Source organism: Sardina pilchardus, chromosome 12 (assembly GCF_963854185.1).
Source record: "Sardina pilchardus chromosome 12, fSarPil1.1, whole genome shotgun sequence".
In the NCBI taxonomy this organism is placed as follows: domain Eukaryota; kingdom Metazoa; phylum Chordata; class Actinopteri; order Clupeiformes; family Clupeidae; genus Sardina; species Sardina pilchardus.
The window spans coordinates 33,784,752-33,810,057 of NC_085005.1; the positions used below are offsets into that span (position 1 = coordinate 33,784,752).

General features: G+C 45.1%; 1 protein-coding gene and 1 long non-coding RNA gene across 2 annotated transcripts in view; one reads left to right on the forward strand and one right to left on the reverse strand.

Moving 5' to 3' along the window:
* The first annotated feature begins 1,036 nt into the window (after nt 1–1,036).
* On the forward strand, nt 1,037–3,235 carry LOC134098121 (uncharacterized). The gene is made up of 5 exons (XR_009941011.1): nt 1,037–1,476; nt 1,610–1,700; nt 1,790–1,869; nt 2,078–2,173; nt 3,155–3,235. It is a non-coding gene; the product is annotated as an uncharacterized LOC134098121 (long non-coding RNA).
* Nucleotides 3,236–8,279: 5,044 nt separating this feature from the next.
* Nucleotides 8,280–25,306, reverse strand: part of LOC134097316 (cathepsin B-like) — a 24,178-nt gene continuing 7,151 nt past the window's right edge. The window contains exons 5-10 of the mRNA XM_062550186.1: nt 24,737–24,852; nt 24,108–24,193; nt 22,769–22,912; nt 21,937–22,053; nt 18,463–18,591; nt 8,280–8,368 (exon numbers count right to left, since the gene is read on the reverse strand). Coding sequence (XP_062406170.1) covers nt 8,292–8,368; nt 18,463–18,591; nt 21,937–22,053; nt 22,769–22,912; nt 24,108–24,193; nt 24,737–24,852 — 669 coding nt within the window. The 3' untranslated portion in view covers nt 8,280–8,291. The remainder of the gene's footprint in view (nt 8,369–18,462; nt 18,592–21,936; nt 22,054–22,768; nt 22,913–24,107; nt 24,194–24,736; nt 24,853–25,306) is intronic.

The window sequence follows — 25,306 nt, forward strand, 5'->3', positions numbered from 1 at the left end:
CTGTATAGATTTTAATCGATTCAATTAAGTTAGAATAACATGAAACAATCAATTTAAAAAATAAGAATGTAGTTTAGCCTGCTCCTGACCATTAGATGGCGTGAGTGTGCGATCGGGCTGGATGCCAACACCTGAAATACACGAAGAAATGCCAATGCATCTTTTGAATGTCCTGGCTGTGCTGTGCTGGTGAAGAGTCTGCTTTTTAAGCTCTAAAAGGTAATTATATCAACTGTAGTTATTATGTGTGTTCATGTTATATAAGACGGGAATTCCACTCTTAGTTTTTATACAGTGTGTATTCTATTAGGTGTTGATAAATATTTTTTTCAACCAACAGCTAAACCAAACGGCTTTAAAGTTAGCAGCTAGCTATCAAAAAATGTTGCTCTAGTCTAGCAGTATCTATGCTAATGTGTTTTTTAGACATTTTCTGAAGCTTAGTTCTCTGGTTGTGTTTGAGAGAATCCATGAGTAGCAATTATTTATTTTTTTCACAAGTTAGTGGAACGTAATTAGAGGTGGCGTGGTGACAAGTCAAGAAGTGTGAAAGGTTTTAGGTTTACCTAAGGTTGGTTTGGTTGTGTGGGTGTGAGTGGATGTGTGTGCGCCTCAGTGAAGGTAAACCCCTGATAAAAATATAGATGCAGCCTCGGAATGTTCAATGTACTAACTAACATTGCTGAAGTGGATACATGTGAGTCTCTGCTTGTTGATTGTATCAAACAATGTAGTGCATTGTTGGGCACATAGATGCAAACAAGAGGAATTAAAAGTAAGTCTTTTGACCGCGAAAATTAAGCTGTAGCACAATAAAGAGTGGAAAAATGGTACCTTAAAAATGCTTCTCGCCCTAGCCATATGTATCACTGATTGAGATTCATTCTTGTTTAGAGGCTGACCTATTAAGCTAGGATGAAGGCTATCCACCTCTCTCTATGTTGAGTCTAATTATGAGATCATTCAAGATATCAGTTTTCAAGATTTTAATTCATCTTTCTCCATTACATCAAGGTCACTACCAAGGTATGCTGATCTGCTGTCCGACTGCAAGTGTTCCTCCAACTGCACCTATCTGAAGTAGAGCTGTACCAGTGACCTAGCCTGATTGCCATCGACTTGAAAGGCTCTGCGAGACTTCAGTCTGACCAAGAGCCTGTGCTAACACGGTTTCTCCCAGCGCTGGTTGACCCGCCTCATTTAAGTGCCTCGATTTGCTACTGGTCGATGTCAGAAAGCGGTTTGCCGAGTTTAAACCAATAACAACACTCTTTCCTCTGCCTTGAACATGCCTCTACCCAGAGCCGTTGGAGCTGCTCAAAGTTGATTGGTTCTCGACCAAAGGGGGCAGTTCCGCAGATTTCGGGAATTCAGAAATCCTTCCCGATTAGCAGTTGACCAGACCAGCGACAGCAACGCCGAAGGTGTTACGTCACTGGGAGGGCGTGCCAGGCTACCAGTGACCACAAGTTAAAGGTGCACTCTTGTGATTTTAACTTTTTCATTACTTAGCCTAAAAGTCAAGAAAAGTGCAAGTTAATAAACAAATAGTGCTCCTATCAGAGGTGGAGAAAATGAATAATGAGGATCAGGTGTTATTGTTGATCAGATTTTTGCCCACCGACATCAAGAAGTAGTCTGAGATGCACCCATGATGGCTGAATTAAGACGAGGTGGCCAGCATTTTCAATGTGCGTGAGGTAAGTGAAGCAAAATCCTTTCTGTTTTACATAATCTACAATTAAAAATTGATGACATGACTTTTGTTGTTGTTTTTTTTTTTCCATAGCTGTGTGCGGAATTCAAGGGATCACTGGATGGATGCTCCATCTGCAAACCTGATGAAGGCATTTAGTATCTATGACTGAGGTATGATAACCTTGTAAATGAGTGTTCAACCAGGCATTAGAGATTTGGAACATGGTCAGATAAATTCTTCGTACTTTCCATGGGGAGATAATGTTTTGATCATTTATTTTTTGCAAATTAAAAGTGCTATCAATAATTGCCATAGCCAGCATGAGGTACCACGGTGTGGGTGTTGCAAGGTGTGTTTGTTTTATTCTCTGATATACAGGATTCTGGCATTGATGTCTGCCACGAATGTGCTCTCCTCTCAAGGGACTGTGCCTATATGAATGAAGACCCTTAGAGCGTCGTGAAGGAATACATGGTATGTATTCCACAAGTTAATTTGATTTATTTTACTAATCAAATTTTAATAGTACAGAATGTCTTTTAATAGTATAGAATGTGTTTATTATATTGCTAAAAGTATTGGGTCACCTGCCTTGACCCCCATATGAACTTCAGTCACATCCTATCCTTAATCCATAGGGTTTAATATGATGTCGGTCCACCCTTTGCAGCTATAACAGCTTCAACTCTTCTGGGAAGGCTTTCCACAAGAGTGTGTTGAAGAGAATTTTGAGCATTCTCCCAGAAGCGCATGTGAGGTCACACTGATGTTGGATGAGGAGACTGGTTCTCAGTCTGCGCTCTAATTCATCTCAAAGGTGTTCTGTTGGGTTGAGGTCAGGACTCTGTGCAGGCCAGTCAAGTTCATCTACACCAAACTCTGTCATCCAGGAACAGGCCATCCTGGGCTTGGCCTCTAAGTTCCAGTGAAAACTCTGAGTGCTTCAGCATTAACCAAGAGATTTTAGACAATTCCATGCTCCCAACTTTGTGGAACAGTTTGGGGATGACCACTTCCTGTTCCAACATGACTGTACCAGTGCACCAAGCAAGGTCCATACAGACATGGATGACAGAGTTTGGTGTGGATGAACTTGACTGGCCTCCACAGAGTCCTGACCTCAACCCAATAGAACACCTTTGGGATGAATTAAAGCAGAGACTGAGAGCCAGTCTCCTCGTCCAACATCAGTGTATGACTTCACAAATATGCTGAAAGAATGGGCAAAAAGTCCCATAAACACTCCTAAACCTTGTGGAAAGCCTTCCCAGAGGAGTTGAAGCTGTTATAGCTGCAAAGGGTGGACTTATGTCATATTGAGCCCTATATGGATTAAGAATAAGATGTGACTGAAGTTCATGTGGGGGTCAAGGCAGGTGACCCAATACTTTTGGCAATATACAGTAGTGTATAACAGATAATGAGCACTTTAAAAAATCTCTTGTTTTGTTACAGCCAGGGGTTCGTAGTCACACGGTAGAGACCATATATGGCATCAGATGGCATATTCCCCCCCCCCCCCCCCCCCCCCCGAGGACGTTTGGATCATAGGAGCTACGTAACGTACCATTTGCTTTTGGACTGTGTTTACTTATATGAGCAGCTACAGTTTCTACTTTCTAAACAATGTTTAATTGTATCTGTTATGTGAAAACACACGATATGCACTTCAGTGAGCATTTAAATGTGCACTTGAACCCTTAACATGCAATATAGCTTTACAATATTGTGATGGGTTTTTTGTATGTTAGGCTCTTTCAATATAAAAGTTGAATGTTGTGCACTTAAACCTTAATGTGAATATAAGGCTTGAAATACAGTTTGTATATCAAAAAACATCTTTGTCTGTTATTTGTTTCATCTTTTAGGCCTGTCATTGCATAATGTTTACCCCTTTTGGTGTTAACTTAAATGTAATACTTTGAACAGAGTTAATTAAATCATGGAAAGTATTTCCATGTGATTCAATTGCTCTCTTTCAGCATGAAGTAATTCATTTGAACCAACTTGATTTACTTGGGTTTGTGCAACTTAATTTGAAGTAGTTTTCAATAAGTTAAATCAACTTAAATAGATTGTGTTAACCCAACCTAAGTAAATTATGTGGGCTCCAAACCTTGCAAACAAGTTTAATGGACCCTAACAAATAAAGTTGAACTAACCAAAGTACCTTAAGTTGGACCAAAGATATTGCTTAATGTTGAAAGTAAGTTATTTAATCATGTGGAAATACTTTCCATGATTTTTTTAAGTAAATTCAACTAATCCTTTTTTTGAGTGCAGCGTGTGTACTTATGATTTAGACACAGCCACAGTGTCCCTATTTAAGTCCTTTGCAAGCCTAATAGTGGAGCGGTTAAGCTCACATTATAAGAAGTATTGTGCATTTTATGACTAAAGCATGAAAGTTTCACCATATATTCTTGACCCCCTAAGCTTTAATTTCAGACGTGGAGGCACTTCAGATCTGACCTCTGGGGCTAGATATTTGCTGTACAATATAAACATCTTTGAGGAGTAAAATATTTTTACAAGTCATTCCAGAATTCTACTGTGAAGATCTAGAACTTACATTGACTGCCATTCAAACGGGTAGCTTGAGTTCATTATGACAGTGTCATATGGAACCTTTAATTGGCAACATTCTAATCACCTGCAAATGTGATTTCTTTTTTCACCTTTAGGCCTAATACTGCTATTATGCGTATAGATAGATAGATAGATAGATAGTAGAATAGATACATCAATTTAATAGGGAACCCCTTTCAAAAAGCACAAGTATTTGTCTCAGCATTGACATTTTGTTCTCAATGAACAAAACATGATAATAGATAGGATTATGTCTACCCCTATGTTTTGATGATCAAGGCTTACTATGATAGCTACAGTACCATAAACAACATCATGCATCCCTCCTGGTGGCCGTGGCAGCCATTTTGCTTTTCACCATAACCATATGTACTTTGTGTCACATCTCTTGAGCTACCCCCATGTTTTCATGGTCAAGGATTACAATGACCCAATATATAACATAATTAATGAACTGTTCAGACCAATAGTTTGGCTTGATAATGTGAAAAGGAAATCTTTGATCACCAGAATTGATCATCAGACAACGAAGTCTAGAAATTGCACATCATATAATTTGTCAAGCTCAATGCTTTTTTTCAATAACCCTGAAGTGAACATATTTGTATATTTATTTGATGAATAGGCCTAATGTTCCTTCCTCAAACCATGTTTGCTGTCCATGTCCATCTTGTTTCCTGCAACAATGCTTAGATAAGTGGTATGTGTCAATGGAACATCTAAAGGCAGCACCAGACCATTAATAGTCAGTGTAGCCTTTCTTTGCTTCAACTGACAACAACTTCTTTGAATAGTCTTTTACTAGGTTGGCACATATCTCTTACAGAAAGCACTCTTTAGCTCCAATTCGTCCAAACTGCATGGTTTTCTTGTATGGACTCTTGCTTTAAGCACGTGCCACAGATTCTCAATGGGGTTGAGGTCTGGTCTTTGTGTAGACTATTCCAGCACCTTGATTTTGGTATCCTTTAGGGCGTTTTAGACCACTTTTCACTATGCTTTGGGTTATTATCATGCTCAAGGACCTGGTGGCGATCTAAGCCTAAGAGCAGACGTCTTGATGTGATCCCTCAAAAGGTCAACATAATCTTTCTTTTTCATGATCCTATGCACCCAAAGAAGTCTCCCTGTGCCTGAGACAGCAAAACAGGCCCAGAACATGATGCTCCCACCACCATGCTTCACTGTGGGAACTGTATTTTTATCGTTGCAGGCCTTCCCTTTTTTCGCCAAACATAGGCAACATCCATGTGCCCAAACAGCTCCAGTTTAATCTCATTAGATCAACGAACATTTTTCCAAAACTAATTTTTTAGCTTTTAAATATGAATGGGCAAACTTTGAAGTGCCCCTTTCGGAGTAATGTTTTTTTTCTCCCTACTGTCTTCCTCAAGACTTTAACCCCAGAGGTCTCAAGGTCTGCAACTATCATTTTGGCAGATGTGCGGGGATGCTTGCTAACATCCCTGATGATTTTTACTCTCTATAGATTGAGATATTTAGCATTTTCATCCACACTTAGGTTTGTTATAAACAAACTTGGAACTCTTTGTTCTGTGTAATGATGGCTTGCACGGCTGTTCTACAGACTGTGAAGCATCTAGAAATTACAGTATAGCCTTTTTCCATATTATAGGCCTCAATGATTTTCTTTCTGAGGTCCAGACAGATTTCCTTCATCTTCAGCATGCCTGTAAAGGCAGTCCCCTCTCAGACATGTGTTCAAGTGCCTGTAGGCCTGTTCCTTGACGTCTTTAGGTAAATAATCAATGCTGATTGGATGTTCAGGTGTTGTCTGGACATTAACTGACTGCAATACAAAATAATACATAAACAATCCATCCAAATGTATGCAAATCCACAATATCAATTTTATTTCAGTTCCCAAATAAGTATTTTATGCTTATAAAAATAAGTCTTTACCTATCTCTATGCCTTGTAACGAATTGTCCAAACATTGAATGTTGAACATGTATTCCTTTAACTTTGTGCAGAAGTTCAAAAAGATTGAAATGTTCCTATTTCCATCTTATTTGAAAGTGTAAACAAAAGTGGAGAAAGCATTTAATTTAATTCAGCTCCTTACACCAGGACTTGGTGTGCTATGTCTTAGCTATATTTGCTGGGCCTTAACACTGTCACTATCTTAATTCATTGCCGTGTCCCATGGTGACATCAGGTCTTAAAATCTTAGGGTCACTTTTTTTTTTTTTCATTTGCACACTATTTTAGCCTACAGTACTTTATACTTGCTGCTGATGACAAGTAGATAGATAGATAGTTAGATAGATATACTTTATTCATCCCCAAGGGGAAATTACCGTGTTTCAGCAGCAATATAAACAAAACAAAGTATAGGCCTACATTTAATTTAAAGAATGAAGTGAAGTAAAAGTAAAAGTAGGAAAAAACAAACAAAAACTCAATTAAAGTACAGACACTCCGCATTCATACTTGAGCACTAGTATTTCTACTTCTTTACATCTCTGCAAAATACAATAGCCTACATTATATTTTAACCAAGGGCCAAATGAAACAGAGAGTTAGCTCACCCCTACATTCAGTATTCCCAGACAACTTCCATGCATGGTTTTGTTTTTGTTGCGGACAGGCTAATAGATTTAACATAGGGGTCAAATACTTATGCCCCCTGTATTTAAGGAAGAACATTGTGATTGAAGAATGTATCTTAAATAAATCAAAGAAAATTGGTGTCCTTAGCGTTTTGATTTTTACTCATTTTTTTAATTAAGGCATTAAGATCAATTGTCAAATGATTTTAAATTCCTCTTTTTAGTCAACATTAGTATGGGTTCAATACATATGCTCCCTACTGTATCTATAGGCATAATAGCAGTATAGGCCTATAAAGGTGAAAAAAGAAATCACATTTGCAGGTGATTAGAATGTTGCCAATTAAAGGTTCCATATGACACTGTCATAATCAACTCAAGCTACCCGTTTGAATGGCAGTCAATGTAAGTTCTAGATCTTCACATTAGAATTCTGGAATGACTTGTAAAAATATTTTACTCCTCAAAGATGTTTATATTGTACAGCAAATATCTAGCCCCAGAGGTCAGATCTGAAGTGCCTCCACGTCTGAAATTAAAGCTTAGGGGGTCAAGATTATATGGTGACACTTTCATGCTTTAGTCATAAAATGCACAATTGCTTTGCTTATCAGCCTAACTATAATGCACCATGTTTAATACTTTCATCTCATATTTTAAAGTGGAAGGGATTCTTTTAATTTTGTGTACATACACTTTGTCTGACTGAGTTTTGAAATAGACTTGTATTAAAAAGTAATTTACATAGTTTTAAATTCAGTCTTTATGGTACATATTTTTAGCCTGGAGACCACACTCTCTTCTTAGCAATTCATTGGCGTTCGTTAGGTAATGACGTATGATAACCACGGAGGACACAACGATAATGATAGGCTTGAAAACTTAAATGTAACTGCTCTTGGGAACGCCCTCTGTTCGCTGATTGATCGGAGATGCACTTGCCAGAGTAAACAAAGCTGGATGAAGCTATACCAGACAGAGTATGAAGAGAAATGTAAATAAGCGGACATACGTAGTCATGTGCTTGGTTTTACCTGCATGAGTAACAGCATCAGTACAATTCATTTGCACCTAATTCACCATGTAAATTCAGATCTAACACTATTTATACTTCTGAAGTAAACACAATAAACAATAGTTTGGTGTAAATTTCATATTTATTTTATTCTATAGAAATGTCATGTTTAGAACCACTTGCAGTTGCATAAACTCCCATAGACTTTAGTAACATGATAGATAGATAGATAGATAGATACTTTATTGATCCCCAAGGGGAAATTCAAGACATGATGTCACTTCTTTAAAACACAGAATCAGCATCACCCGTCAGAACCCTCCGTGTGATTGTGTGAGGGTCATCTGGGCCACAGGCCTGGAGTGGGGGGGGGTCTACACTCTAAAGATCCTTAGGCCTGGATGGGGGGGGGGGTCTACATACGAGGGATCCCCGCCACAATCTCCGACTCGATGCCGCAGTGGTCCTGTCCTCTGAGGATTTTGAAGTAGCCTGGGGAAGGATGTGTGTGTGTTAGGGAGGGGAGCAGATCTCAACCGAATGGCCATCAGGTGTGTGTGTGTGTGTGTGTGTGTGTGTGTGTGTGTGTGTGTGTGTGTGTGTGTGTGTGTGAGAATTTTCATACACTGACTTTTTTTTCATACACTGTGTTTTAAGCTTTGTATCTTTAGAAAACCAGTCATGTTTTTGAGTGGTCGTGCATCATTCCCTCAGTTTGCCTTGAGATGGGAGAAATACGGATTTCAATGAAACCCATGAATAGGACTTCCTGCTTTCAATGATGTAAAATGATGATTTTTACATCATTGAAAGCAGGAAGTCCAATATTGAAATCCGTATTTCTCCCATCTCAAGGCAAACTGAGGCAAAAACATGACTGGTTTTCTGAAGATACAAAGCTTAATGCTAATTGCTGAATTGTCTCTTTAAGAATGAGCAAAAGTCAACTGAATACGCATATACCCCAAGACTGTCCACATGCATCAATAGATCCACAGAGCGCAGCACACAGAAGACATTAGGTGCCTCTCATTTAGAGTTTATATGTCCTCCCTCGCTCCTCGGGCCTCGATCCTCACTGATCTACATAAAGAAAGATGGGGCGGCAACAATGATAGTCTATCCCTTCGTCTATCTTTCTTTATCAGTGAGGATGGAGGCCTGAGGAGCGAGGGAGGACGTATAAACTCTAAATGAGAGGCACCCATCATGAGTTGAGCATCAACATGACACACTGGCTGCACTCGGCCACTGGAGGGCACTGTGACATTATGAGTTAAACAGGATCAGGGTTTAGAGCATAGAGGTATTCACGGGTTTCATCCGGTCCCTTCCCACAGGTGTATAAAATCAAGCACTAGATTATGAATGCAGCTGCATGGTGCTTGATTAATACCCCTGTGGAAAAGGACCTGATGAAACTAATTAGCTGAATCTCAAAGTGAGCCCTGAGGACTATCCATGGGTTTCATCAGGTCTCTTTCCACCTTATGAGGTGATATAGTTACCTCCACTAAGGAGGTCGTGTTTTCATCAGGGTTTTTTTGTTTGTTTGTTTGTTTGTCTGTCTGTCTATTTGTTTGTTTGTTTGTCTGTCTGTCTATTTGTTTGTTTGTCTGACTTTTTGCAAGATAACTCAAAAGGTTATGGATGGATTTTGATGACATTTTCTTGGAAGGTCTAACATGACCCAAGGAAGATCTTTGCGTACTTGTACATGCAGTGTTGTTCCCTTTACTCCTTATACATATCACATGTGCAGTATTGTTCCCTTTACTCCTTATACATATCGCATGTGCAGTATTGTTCTCTTTACTCCTTATACATATCACATGTGCAGTGTTGTTCCCTTTACTCCTTATACATATCACATGTGCAGTATTGTTCCCTTTACTCTGTCCTTATCCATATCACATGTGCAGTATTGTTCCCTTTACTCCTTATACATATCACATGTGCAGTATTGTTCCCTTTACTCCTTATACATATCACATGTGCAGTATTGTTCCCTTTATTCCTTATACATATCACATGTGCAGTATTGTCCCCTTTACTCCTTATACATATCACATGTGCAGTATTGTTCCCTTTACTCCTTATACATATCACATGTGCAGTATTGTTCCCTTTACTCCTTATACATATCACATGTGCAGTATTGTTCCCTTTACTCTGTCCTTATACATATCACATGTGCAGTATTGTTCCCTTTACTCTGCCCTTATACATATCACATGTGCAGTATTGTTCCCTTTACTCCTTATACATATCACATGTGCAGTATTGTTCCCTTTACTCCTTATCCATATCACATGTGCAGTATTGTTCCCTTTACTCCTTATCCATATCACATGTGCAGTATTGTTCCCTTTACTCCTTATACATATCACATGTGCAGTATTGTTCCCTTTACTCTGCCCTTATACATATCACATGTGCAGTATTGTTCCCTTTACTCCTTATACATATCACATGTGCAGTGTTGTTCCCTTTACTCTGTCCTTATCACATATCGCATGTGCAGTATTGTTCCCTTTACTCTGTCCTTATACATATCACATGTGCAGTATTGTTCCCTTTACTCTGCCCTTATACATATCACATGTGCAGTATTGTTCCCTTTACTCTGTCCTTATACATATCACATGTGCAGTATTGTTCCCTTTACTCCTTATACATATCACATGTGCAGTATTGTTCCCTTTACTCCTTATACATATCACATGTGCAGTATTGTTCCCTTTACTCCTTATACATATCACATGTGCAGTATTGTTCCCTTTACTCCTTATACATATCACATGTGCAGTATTGTTCCCTTTACTCTGTCCTTATCACATGTGCAGTATTGTTCCCTTTACTCCTTATACATATCACATGTGCAGTATTGTTCCCTTTACTCCTTATACATATCACATGTGCAGTATTGTTCCCTTTACTCCTTATACATATCACATGTGCAGTATTGTTCCCTTTACTCCTTATACATATCACATGTGCAGTATTGTTCCCTTTACTCCTTATACATATCACAAGTGCAGTATTGTTCCCTTTACTCCTTATACATATCACATGTGCAGTATTGTTCCCTTTACTCTGCCCTTATACATATCACATGTGCAGTATTGTCCCCTTTACTCCTTATACATATCACATGTGCAGTATTGTCCCCTTTACTCCTTATCCATATCACATGTGCAGTATTGTTCCCTTTACTCTGCCCTTATACATATCACATGTCCAGTATTGTTCCCTTTACTCCTTATACATATCACAAGTGCAGTATTGTTCCCTTTACTCCTTATACATATCACATGTGCAGTATTGTTCCCTTTACTCCTTATACATATCACACATGTGCAGTATTGTTCCCTTTACTCCTTATACATATCACATGTGCAGTATTGTACCCTTTACTCCTTATACATATCACATGTGCAGTATTGTTCCCTTAACTCCTTATACATATCACATGTGCAGTATTGTTCCCTTTACTCCCTATACATATCACATGTGCAGTATTGTTCCCTTTACTCCTTATACATATCACATGTGCAGTATTGTTCCCTTTACTCCTTATACATATCACATGTGCAGTATTGTTCCCTTTACTCCTTATACATATCACACATGTGCAGTATTGTTCCCTTTACTCCTTATACAGTGCCTATAGAAAGTTATCATACCCTTTTGAAATAGTTACTTTTTTTGTCTTACAGCCTGAAATCAAAACCCATTTTAAAAAAAATCTTTTCCAGTTTTATTTACAAATGTAGCTGTACAACATCAAAATAATGAAAAAAAAGTCAACAGTTCTGAAAATTAATAAAAAATTAAAAACTAGAATAACAGGGTTGGAAAAGTCATCATACCCCTGACTTAATACTTTGTCAAGCTTCCTTTTGCTTTCATTACAGCCATCAATCTGTTTGGATATGTCTCTATTATAGCTTTGCACACCTAGACAGGGGAATATTCGGCCAATTTTCTGTGCAGAATTGTTAAAATTTAGTCAAATTCTGTAGGGAATGGCGATGGACTGCTCTCTTCAAGTCAATCCACATATTTTCTATAGGATTTAAGTCAGGACTCTGACTTTGCCACTCAAGGATATTCACCATCCTATCCTTAAGCCACTGCTTTGTTCTTTTGGCAGTATGTTTAGGATTTTTGTCGTGTTGGAAGGCGAATGACCTCCCCATCCTCAGCTGTTTAGGAGAGGGACGCAGGTTTTCCTCAAGAATTTTGGTGTACTTGGCAGCATCCGTTTTCCCTTCTATCCTGACCAATTGCCCAGTCCCCGCTGAAGAGAAACATCCCCAAAACATAATGTTGCCCCCACCATGCTTCACAGTAGGTATGGTGTGTTTTGGGTGTGTTTGGGTGTGTATACTGTGTTTGGTTAGCGCCTGGAGCTCAGTCCAAAAACGTCAATCTTAGTCTCCAAAAAGTTCGATCTTAGTCTCATCTGACCATATAAGCTTTTTCCACATGGTAGCAGAATATTCCAGATGTGTTTTTGCACTGAACTCCAAGCGCAATGTTTGGCGAAAACCAACACAGTACACCACCCAAAACACACCATACCTAGTGTGAAGCATGGTGGGGGCAACATTATGTTGTGGGGATGTTTCTTTTCAGCGGGAACTGGGCAATTGGTCAGGATAGAAGGGAAAATGGATGCTGCCAAGTACACCCACATTCTTAAGGAAAACCTGCGTCCCTCTCCTAGACAGCTGAGGATGGGGAGTTCATTCGCCTTCCAACACGACAATAATCCTAAACATACTGCCAAAAGAACAAAGCAGTGGCTTCAGGATAGGATTGTGAATATCCTTGAGTGGCAAAGTCAGAGCCCTGACTTAAATCCTATAGAAAATAGTGGATTGACTTGAAGAGAGCAGTCCATCGCCATTCCCTATAGAATTTGACTAAATTTTAACATTTCTGTACGGAAAATTGGGCAAATATTCCCCTATCTAGGTGTGCAAAGCTATAATAGAGACATATTCAAACAGATTGATGGCTGTAATGAAAGCAAAAGGAAGCTTTACAAAGTATTAAGTCAGGGGTATGATGACTTTTCCAACCCTGTTATTCTAGTTTTTCATTTTTTATTAATTTTCAGAACTGTTTACTTTTTTTTCATTATTTTGATGTTGTACAGCTAAATTTGTTAATAAAACTGGAAAAGATTTTTTTTAAAATGGGTTTTGATTTTAGGCTGTAAGACAAAAAAAGTAACTATTTCAAAAGGGTATGATGACTTTCTATAGGCACTGTACATATCACATGTGCAGTATTGTTCCCTTTACTCCTTATACATATCACATGTGCAGTATTGTTCCCTTTACTCCTTATACATATCACATGTGCAGTATTTTTCCCTTTACTCCTTATACATATCACATGTGCAGTATTGTTCCCTTTACTCCTTATACATATCACATGTGCAGTATTGTTCCCTTTACTCCTTATACATATCACATGTGCAGTATTGTTCCCTTTACTCTGTCCTTATACATATCACATGTGCAGTATTGTTCCCTTTACTCCTTATACATATCACATGTGCAGTATTGTTCCCTTTACTCCTTATACATATCACATGTGCAGTATTGTTCCCTTTACTCCTTATACATATCACATGTGCAGTATTGTTCCCTTTACTCCTTATACATATCACATGTGCAGTATTGTTCCCTTTACTCTGTCCTTATACATATCACATGTGCAGTATTGTTCCCTTTACTCCTTATACATATCACATGTGCAGTATTGTTCCCTTTACTCTGCCCTTATACATATCACATGTGCAGTATTGTTCCCTTTACTCCTTATACATATCACATGTGCAGTATTGTTCCCTTTACTCCTTATACATATCACATGTGCAGTATTGTTCCCTTTACTCCTTATACATATCACATGTGCAGTATTGTTCCCTTTACTCCTTATACATATCACATGTGCAGTATTGTTCCCTTTACTCCTTATACATATCACATGTGCAGTATTGTTCCCTTTACTCCTTATACATATCACATGTGCAGTATTGTTCCCTTTACTCCTTATACATATCACATGTGCAGTATTGTTCCCTTTACTCCTTATACATATCACAAGTGCAGTATTGTTCCCTTTACTCCTTATACATATCACATGTGCAGTATTGTTCCCTTTACTCCTTATACATATCACAAGTGCAGTATTGATCCCTTTACTCCTTATACATATCACATGTGCAGTATTGTTCCCTTTACTCCTTATACATATCACATGTGCAGTATTGTTCCCTTTACTCCTTATACATATCACATGTGCAGTATTGTTCCCTTTACTCCTTATACATATCACATGTGCAGTATTGTTCCCTTTACTCCTTATACATATCACATGTGCAGTATTGTTCCCTTTACTCCTTATACACTTTACTCTTTCTGCACGGTGTGTCCCGGTGCGCGGGCCCTATTCACATGTGCAGTGCTGTGTCCCGGTGCGCGGGCCCTATTCACATGTGCTGTGCTGTGTCCCGGTGCGCGGGCCCTATTCACATGTGCTGTGCAGTGCTGTGTCCCGGTGCGCGGGCCCTATTCACATGTGCAGTGCTGTGTCCCGGTGCGCGGGCCCTATTCACATGTGCAGTGCTGTGTCCCGGTGCGCGGGCCCTATTCACATGTGCAGTGCTGTGCTGTGTCCCGGTGCGCGGGCCCTATTCACATGTGCAGTGCTGTGCTGTGTCCCGGTGCGCGGGCCCTATTCACATGTGCAGTGCTGTGCTGTGTCCCGGTGCGCGGGCCCTATTCACATGTGCAGTGCTGTGTCCCGGTGCGTGGGCCCTATTCACATGTGCTGTGTCCCGGTGCGTGGGCCCTATTCACATGTGCTGTGTCCCGGTGCGTGGGCCCTATTCACATGTGCTGTGCTGTGCTCCGGTGCGCGGGCCCTATTCACATGTGCAGTGCTGTGTCCCGGTGCACGGGCCCTATTCACATGTGCAGTGCAGTGCTGTGTCCCGGTGCGCGGGCCCTATTCACATGTGCAGTGCAGTGTCCCGGTGCGCGGGCCCTATTCACATGTGCAGTGCTGTGTCCCGGTGCGCGGGCCCTATTCACATGTGCAGTGCTGTGTCCCGGTGCGCGGGCCCTATTCACATGTGCAGTGCTGTGTCCCGGTGCGCGGGCCCTATTCACATGTGCAGTGCAGTGCTGTGTCCCGGTGCGCGGGCCCTATTCACATGTGCTGTGCAGTGCTGTGTCCCGGTGCGCGGGCCCTATTCACATGTGCAGTGCTGTGCTTTGTCCCGGTGCGCGGGCCCTATTCACATGTGCAGTGCTGTGCTGTGTCCCGGTGCGCGGGCCCTATTCACATGTGCAGTGCAGTGCTGTGTCCCGGTGCGTGGGCCCTATTCACATGTGCAGTGCAGTGCTGTGTCCCGGTGCGTGGGCCCTATTCACATGTGCAGTGCAGTGCTGTGTCCTGGTGCGTGGGCCCTATTCACATGTGCAGTGCTGTGCTGTGTCCCGGTGCGCGGGCCCTATTCACATGTGCAGTGCTGTGTCCCGGTGCGCGGGCCCTATTCACATGTGCAGTGCAGTGCTGTGTCCCGGTGCGTGGGCCCTATTCACATGTGCAGTGCATTGCTGTGTCCTGGTGCGTGGGCCCTATTCACATGTGCAGTGCTGTGCTGTGTCCCGGTGCGCGGGCCCTATTCACATGTGCTGTGCTTTGTCCCGGTGCGCGGGCCCTATTCACATGTGCAGTGCTGTGCTGTGTCCCGGTGCGCGGGCCCTATTCACATGTGCAGTGCAGTGCTGTGTCCCGGTGCGCGGGCCCTATTCACATGTGCTGTGTCCCGGTGCGCGGGCCCTATTCACATGTGCTGTGCTGTGCAGTGTCCCGGTGTGCGGGCCCTATTCACATGTGCAGTGCTGTGTCCCGGTGCGCGGGCCCTATTCACATGTGCTGTGCTGTGCTCCGGTGCGCGGGCCCTATTCACATGTGCAGTGTCCCGGTGCGCGGCCCTATTCACATGTGCAGTGCAGTGCTGTGTCCCGGTGCGCGGGCCCTATTCACATGTGCAGTGCTGTGTCCCGGTGCGCGGGCCCTATTCACATGTGCAGTGCTGTGTCCCGGTGCGCGGGCCCTATTCACATGTGCAGTGCTGTGCTGTGTCCCGGTGCGCGGGCCCTATTCACATGTGCAGTGCTGTGCTGTGTCCCGGTGCGCGGGCCCTATTCACATGTGCTGTGTCCCGGTGCGTGGGCCCTATTCACATGTGCTGTGCTGTGCTCCGGTGCGCGGGCCCTATTCACATGTGCAGTGCAGTGCTGTGTCCCGGTGCGCGGGCCCTATTCACATGTGCAGTGCTGTGTCCCGGTGCGTGGGCCCTATTCACATGTGCAGTGCTGTGTCCCGGTGCGCGGGCCCTATTCACATGTGCAGTGCTGTGTCCCGGTGCGCGGGCCCTATTCACATGTGCAGTGCAGTGCTGTGTCCCGGTGCGCGGGCCCTATTCACATGTGCTGTGCAGTGCTGTGTCCCGGTGCGCGGGCCCTATTCACATGTGCAGTGCTGTGCTTTGTCCCGGTGCGCGGGCCCTATTCACATGTGCAGTGCTGTGCTGTGTCCCGGTGCGCGGGCCCTATTCACATGTGCAGTGCAGTGCTGTGTCCCGGTGCGTGGGCCCTATTCACATGTGCAGTGCAGTGCTGTGTCCCGGTGCGTGGGCCCTATTCACATGTGCAGTGCTGTGCTGTGTCCCGGTGCGCGGGCCCTATTCACATGTGCAGTGCTGTGCTGTGTCCCGGTGCGCGGGCCCTATTCACATGTGCTGTGCTTTGTCCCGGTGCGCGGGCCCTATTCATATGTGCAGTGCTGTGCTGTGTCCCGGTGCGCGGGCCCTATTCACATGTGCAGTGCAGTGCTGTGTCCCGGTGCGCGGGCCCTATTCACATGTGCTGTGTCCCGGTGCGCGGGCCCTATTCACATGTGCTGTGCTGTGCAGTGTCCCGGTGTGCGGGCCCTATTCACATGTGCAGTGCTGTGTCCCGGTGCGCGGGCCCTATTCACATGTGCTGTGCTGTGCTCCGGTGCGCGGGCCCTATTCACATGTGCAGTGTCCCGGTGCGCGGCCCTATTCACATGTGCAGTGCAGTGCTGTGTCCCGGTGTGCGGGCCCTATTCACATGTGCAGTGCTGTGTCCCGGTGCGTGGGCCCTATTCACATGTGCTGTGCTGTGCTCCGGTGCGCGGGCCCTATTCACATGTGCAGTGTCCCGGTGCGCGGCCCTATTCACATGTGCAGTGCAGTGCTGTTTCCCGGTGCGCGGGCCCTATTCACATGTGCAGTGCTGTGTCCCGGTGCGCGGGCCCTATTCACATGTGCAGTGCTGTGTCCCGGTGCGCGGGCCCTATTCACATGTGCAGTGCTGTGCTGTGTCCCGGTGCGCGGGCCCTATTCACATGTGCAGTGCTGTGCTGTGTCCCGGTGCGCGGGCCCTATTCACATGTGCTGTGTCCCGGTGCGTGGGCCCTATTCACATGTGCTGTGCTGTGCTCCGGTGCGCGGGCCCTATTCACATGTGCAGTGCTGTGCTCCGGTGCGCGGGCCCTATTCACATGTGCAGTGCTGTGCTGTGTCCCGGTGCGCGGGCCCTATTCACATGTGCAGTGCTGTGCTGTGTCCCGGTGCGCGGGCCCTATTGGCATGTGCAGTGCTGTGCTCCGGTGCGCGGGCCCTATTCACATGTGCAGTGCTGTGCTGTGTCCCGGTGCGCGGGCCCTATTCACATGTGCTGTGTCCCGGTGCGCGGGCCCTATTCACATGTGCTGTGCTGTGTCCCGGTGCGCGGGCCCTATTCACATGTGCAGTGCTGTGCTGTGTCCCGGTGCGCGGGCCCTATTCACATGTGCAGTGCTGTGCTGTGTCCCGGTGCGCGGGCCCTATTCACATGTGCTGTGTCCCGGTGCGCGGGCCCTATTGGCATGTGCAGTGCTGTGTCCCGGTGCGCGGGCCCTATTCACATGTGCAGTGCTGTGCAGTGTCCCGGTGCGCGGGCCCTATTCACATGTGCTGTGTCCCGGTGCGCGGGCCCTATTCACATGTGCAGTGCAGTGCTGTGTCCCGGTGCGCGGGCCCTATTCACATGTGCAGTGCAGTGCTGTGTCCCGGTGCGCGGGCCCTATTCACATGTGCAGTGCTGTGTCCCGGTGCGCGGGCCCTATTCACATGTGCTGTGTCCCGGTGCGCGGGCCCTATTCACATGTGCAGTGCAGTGCTGTGTCCCGGTGCGCGGGCCCTATTCACATGTGCAGTGCTGTGTCCCGGTGCGCGGGCCCTATTCACATGTGCTGTGTCCCGGTGCGCGGGCCCTATTCACATGTGCAGTGCTGTGTCCCGGTGCGCGGGCCCTATTCACATGTGCAGTGCTGTGTCCCGGTGCGCGGGCCCTATTCACATGTGCAGTGTCCCGGTGCGTGGGCCCTATTCACATGTGCAGTGCTGTGCTGTGTCCCGGTGCGCGGGCCCTATTCACATGTGCTGTGTCCCGGTGCGCGGGCCCTATTCAGAGTCCTGCACTCACCCTTGTCTCCCCAGTCTGAGTTCCAGGAGTTGGCCACCAGCCAGTAGGGGGTGCTGTTCTCCTGCCCCCAGCCCAGGATCTTCACGGCATGGCCCCCCAACATGTCCCCAGTGATATGCTGGTACACACCTGCCAATCACACACACACACACACACACACACACACACACATCAGGATCTTAACGGCATGGCCCCCCAACATGTCCCCAGTGATGTGCTGGTACACACCTGCCAATCACACGCACACACACACACACACATCAGGATCTTCACGGCATGGCCCCCCAACATGTCCCCAGTGATGTGCTGGTACACACCTGCCAATCACACACACACACACACACACACACACACACACACACACACCAGGCAGTGGTCAGCACACACACACACCAGGAAGTGGTCAGTGTGTGCACACACACACACACATACAATCACACATACAATTGACACACACGCACACACCAGGCAGTGGTAAGCACACACACACACACACACACACACACACACATTCAGTCTTCACTGCAGACACATACTGACTGCACACACAGAATGTGTTTGTGTACCTGTCTTGCAGAGCAGGACGTCCTCATACACACTGAAGGCTGTGTGTGTGTGTGTACCTGTCTTGTACAGCAGGAGGTCCTCATACACACTGAAGGCTGTGTGTGTGTGTGTGCGTGCGTGCGTGCGTGTGCGTGTGTGCAGGGTTGCCAACTCTCACGCATTCGCCGTGACACTCACGATTTCAGCATCAATCTCACGCTCTCACGCAGACTTAAGCAATGTCACGCCAAAATCCATTCTTATTTTTCTTCAACCCATTCGTTATCAGTTGGTGACTTGACCACATGCAGCAGAGCATTGTGTAGGCAGTAGACGAATTTAAGGCATGAATAGGCTCTTTAGATGAACTGCAGGGATACAGTAGGTCTAATACGTAAGGGATAACGGCCGACGAGGTGACCGGTTCGATGGAAATAATGGCTAGGTGGAGGTCTAGAACTCCGGCGACGTGCGAAGCACGGAGACGGAGTTACTTCCGCCGTGCCATTATTTCCATCGAACCGGTCGACCTCGAAGGCCGTTATCCCGCTTATCTCCCGTTTGTATTCATAACCTGTATATTTAGAACATAGTTTAATTCCACCGTTGCGTCCGTTAACATCGCTAAAACGGTCTTGACTGTGGGACTACTTTGCGCCACATATCAACTTTCTACTTGCAGGACAAAACTGCCGTTACTAGTTCTAAATGGATAGTTGCTATGGCCAAAAGCCAGTTGTTAGTTCTAAATGGCTGGTTGCTACGGCCAAAAGCCAGTCGTTAGTTCTATCTCTCCCGTTGTCAAGTGGGCATATCCCAGGATTCTGATTAACTTTAACTTTGAAAGATCGCTACTTTTATAGCCTACATGGCATCCAACTAGCTACAATCCACCTCCGTCATATGCTACAATGTTACTATGGTTCTGCACGTCTGTATTTCAGCTTGGATGCAACGTGACAATTCATTTAAACTTCACAACGAGTTTGGCGAATTAATATTCAAGTGTGATACGGGAACTACTTCAAAGGTAGCAGGTTATACAAAGTTAATGGCCACCCCATCAGCCAATCAGAGAAGAGAATTCCATTGTTGAGGGAGATAACTGACTAAAACGTTCTCAGCGCAGAGAAATTATCTGCGGATAAATGCGCACCATTCGTCTCTATCGGATTGCTCACGAAGTTCTAGTCACACTGATATGAATGACGCTTGACAGAGCACAATCTTTTCGAGCATGACTGAAACCTTTCACTCTCTTAAAGTGACAGGCATTAAATGACAATGAAGATAAATGTAAGTGAATATGACAATTGTGTCAAAATCTAAAATCAATATGAAATAGTCAACTTACTATGTATTTTAGCTAATTACGCAGATCATAAATAATGTAAACTTAATATGAATTTCAAAATGTTTGAAATACAAACATAGATATGAAACCACCTTTTCACTGAGTGTGTTGGGGGCTTGTGATGTCTTTGTGATCTTTGTGGGGGGGGGGGGGGGCTCCCAAATCAAATCAAGAAAATATCAAAATTCTTGACTGATTATCAATATCAAAACAATTGTGACTCTATATTTCTTATCATGTATTTTTCATTGACTATGGCTCCTAACTGATAGCCTACATGAGATAGATAGGCCTAAATACTGTATATGGATGGATTGATGGATGGTTGGTTGGGTAGATAGCCTACTGTAGGCTACAGAACATCTACACAGTAAGATTCTGTAAATGACCTATTATTTTATTGGATGTGAGTTGTATCGGTCTACAACACCACTACAAATGACATTGGGAAAGCCATACTGGTAGGCCTATATTTTATTCACCTGGTTTAACAACTACCAGATGTTTATATAGTCTATGGTCTAGGCTATGGGCCCCGTGTGTCTGGCAAGGGGCCTGCAGTTAAAGATTGTGCTGATCTCTCCCTTTTTTTGTTTTTTTGCGTGGCCCTCAAATAAGCCAAATGCACCCGCACCCCCCCCCCCCCCCCCCCCCCCCCTTCAAAATCTCACTCTAGCCAAACACCCGAAGTTGGCAACCCTGGTGTGTGTGTACCTGTCTTGTACAACAGGAAGTCTTTATACACACTGAGGGCTGTGTGTGTGTGTGTGTGTATGTGTGTGTGTGCGTGCACGTGCGTGCATGTGCGTGTGTGTGTGTGTGTGTGTGTGTGTACCTGTCTTGTACAACAGGAAGTCTTCATACACACTGAAGGCTGTGTGTGTGTGTGTGTGTGTGTGTGTGTGTGTGTGTGTACCTGTCTTGTACAGCAGGAAGTCTGCATTCACACTGAAGGCTGTGTGTGTGTGTGTGTGTGTGTGTGTGTGTGTGTGTGTGTGTACCTGTCTTGTAGAGCAGGAAGTCTGCATACACACTGAAGGCTGTGTGTGTGTGTGTGTGTGTGTGTGTGTGTGTACCTGTCTTGTAGAGCAGGAAGTCTGCATACACACTGAAGGCTGTGTGTGTGTGTGTGTGTGTGTGTGTGTGTGTGTGTGTGTGTGTACCTGTCTTGTAGAGCAGGAAGTCTGCATACACACTGAAGGCTGTGTGTGTGTGTGTGTGTGTGTGTGTGTGTGTGTGTGTGTGTGTACCTGTCTTGTAGAGCAGGAAGTCTGCATACACACTGAAGGCTGTGTGTGTGTGTGTGTGTGTGTGTGTGTGTGTGTGTGTGTGTACCTGTCTTGTAGAGCAGGAAGTCTGCATACACACTGAAGGCTGTGTGTGTGTGTGTGTGTGTGTGTGTGTGTGTGTGTGTACCTGTCTTGTAGAGCAGGAAGTCTGCATACACACTGAAGGCTGTGTGTGTGTGTGTGTGTGTGTGTGTGTGTACCTGTCTTGTAGAGCAGGAAGTCTGCATACACACTGAAGGCTGTGTGTGTGTGTGTGTGTGTGTGTGTGTGTGTGTGTGTGTGTACCTGTCTTGTAGAGCAGGAAGTCTGCATACACACTGAAGGCTGCCTCCACCGGCCCGTTCTTGTAGATCTCCATCATGATCTGGTTCTGGTCTGAGGGGACGCCGTACGAGTCCTTACCTGCACACACACACACACACACACACACACACACACATTCAGTACACTTTACACACACACAATGGCGTTTACACACCGGCTCTGGTCTGGTCTCCGGCCGTAAAAGTCCTTACCTGGACACACACACACACAATACAGTACACACACACACACAATACAGTACACACACACACACACAATACAGTACACACACACACACACAATACAGTTTACACACAACACACAGTGCAGAACACAATACAGTTTACATACAACACAACACAACACAACACAATACAGTTCACACACAACAGCCTGTATTCTGGGATGGCTTACCGTAGTGCTTGTCTTTGGGGTAGGACAGGCGGTACTCTGGGATGGCTTACCGTAGTGCTTGTCTTTGGGGTAGGACAGGCGGTACTCTGGGATGGCTTACCGTAGTGCTTGTCTTTGGGGTAGGACAGGCGGTACTCTGGGATGGCTTACCGTAGTGCTTGTCTTTGGGGTAGGACAGGCGGTATTCTGGGATGTCTTACCGTAGTGCTTGTCTTTGGGGTAGGACAGGCGGTATTCTGGGATGTCTTACCGTAGTGCTTGTCTTTGGGGTAGGACAGGCGGTATTCTGGGATGGCTTACCGTAGTGCTTGTCTTTGGGGTAGGACAGGCGGTACTCTGGGATGGCTTACCGTAGTGCTTGTCTTTGGGGTAGGACAGGCGGTACTCTGGGATGGCTTACCGTAGTGCTTGTCTTTGGGGTAGGACAGGCGGTACTCTGGGATGCACTGGCTCGTGCACTTCGGGGTGTCCTGCTCCCCAGAGCAGGGGGGGCGCGTGCCGTTGACGTGATGCTCACAGGGGGCGATGGAGTAGGGCCTGCAGCCTGTAACCATGACAACAACATCAGCATCATGGAGTAGGGCCTGCAGCCTGTAACCATGACAACAACATCATCATCATCATTATCGTGGAGTAGGGCCTGCAGCCTGTAACCATGACAACAACATCAGCATCATCATTATCGTGGAGTAGGGCCTGCAGCCTGTAACCATGACAACAACATCAGCATCATTATCATGGAGTAGGGCCTGCTGCAGCCTGTAACCATGACAACAACATCAGCATCATCATTATCGTGGAGTAGGGCCTGCAGCCTGTAACCATGACAACAACATCAGCATCATCATCATCATGGAGTAGGGCCTGCAGCCTGTAACCATGACAACAACATCAGCATCATCATCATCATGGAGTAGGGCCTGCAGCCTGTAACCATGACAACAACATCAGCATCATTATCATGGAGTAGGGCCTGCAGCCTGTAACCGTGACAACAACATCAGCATCATTATCATGGAGTAGGGCCTGCAGCCTGTAACCGTGACAACAACATCAGCATCATTATCATGGAGTAGGGCCTGCAGCCTGTAACCATGACAACAACCTCACACATCATCATCATTATCATGGAGTAGGGCCTGCAGCCTGTAACCATGACAACAACCTCAAACATCATCATCATTATCATCATCATGGAGTAGGGCTTGCGGCCTGTAACCATGACATCACTGTGTGCTGTTCTCCTGACTGTTCTGCAGGCCATATCAGCGCTCCTACACGGTTGAAAAAGTACTTCCGGGATTTCGAAAATCCCTGATAACAGATGACAGAAGCTGTATTTCGCTGCTAAACTTGTTATAGAAGATCGTTGAAGACCAGTAACCACTCTGTGAGCTGCACACTTTTAAAAACGAACTTTTAGGAGTGTTTATGGACAGAATAGACCATGCACAAAGCGAGCAATGTTAAAGCCATACAGAGCTCCATTCTAAATCTGCCAAATTCCACAAACAGGCTCAATCGTCGAGATTTCGGTCAAACACTCGTTTCCATGCTAGGCAATACAGAAAACGGACTTAAAGTGTAAAATACCGAAATATTCTTTTAAGCAATTCTATTACTGTAAGTAGAGAGGAAGAGGTGTCACATGATGGGTGTGTCTTCTCCTGTCACATGATGAGCTCCTGACTGGGTACACACACACACACACACACACACACACACACACACACACACACCTTCTTTAGATGAGTAGAGTCCTCCTGTCACCAGGCCCTGTTTGGTCCAGAACTCCCAGGCTGAAGAGGGGAACCCACCAAAACACCTGCAACACACACACACACACAATTGAACAAACACATACACACACACACACACACACACACACACACACACACACACAAACAAACACACACACACACACACACACACACACACACATGCATGCATTGTTGCACACGAAAAACACACACACACACACACACACACACACACACACACACACACCCATACTCACCCCATTCCACAACACACACACACACACACACACACACCCATACTCACCCCATCCCACAACACACACACACACACACACACACACACACATGCTAACCCTATTCCACAACACACACACACACACACCCATACTTACCCCATCACACAACACACACACACACACACACACACACCCATACTTACCCCATCCCACAACACACACACACACACACACACACACACACACATACTTACCCCATTCCACAACACACACACACACACACACACACCCATACTTACCCCATTCCACAACACACACACACACACACACACACACACACACACACACACACACACACACACACATACTCACCCCATCCCACACCCATCACAGCAGGTCAGCAGGTCTTCTGCTGAGATCTCCACGGAGACCTTCCCATCGCTATGGATACAGATCCGATCAGAGATGGCCTCCACGGCACCAAAGGCCTGCGACAGAACAGAGCGTTCAGCGTGAGAGACCTGTCTTACCCTCTAGACCTGTCCTACCCCCTCTATAGACGTGTCTTACCCCCTCTAGAGACCTGTCCTACCCCCTCTAGAGACCTGTCTTACCCCCTCTAGAGACCTGTCTTACCCCCTCTAGAGACCTGTCTTACCCTCTAGAGACCTGTCTTACCCCCTCTAGACCTGTCCTACCCCCTCTAGAGACCTGTCTTACCCCCTCTAGACCTGTCCTACCCCCTCTAGACCTGTCTTACTCTCTATAGACCTGTCTTACCCCCTCTAGACCTGTCTTACCCCCTCTAGAGACCTGTCTTCCCTCTAGAGACCTGTCTTACCCTCTAGAGACGTGTCTTACCCCCTCTAGAGACCTGTCTTCCCTCTAGAGACCTGTCTTACCCTCTAGAGACCTGTCTTCCCTCTAGAGACCTGTCTTACC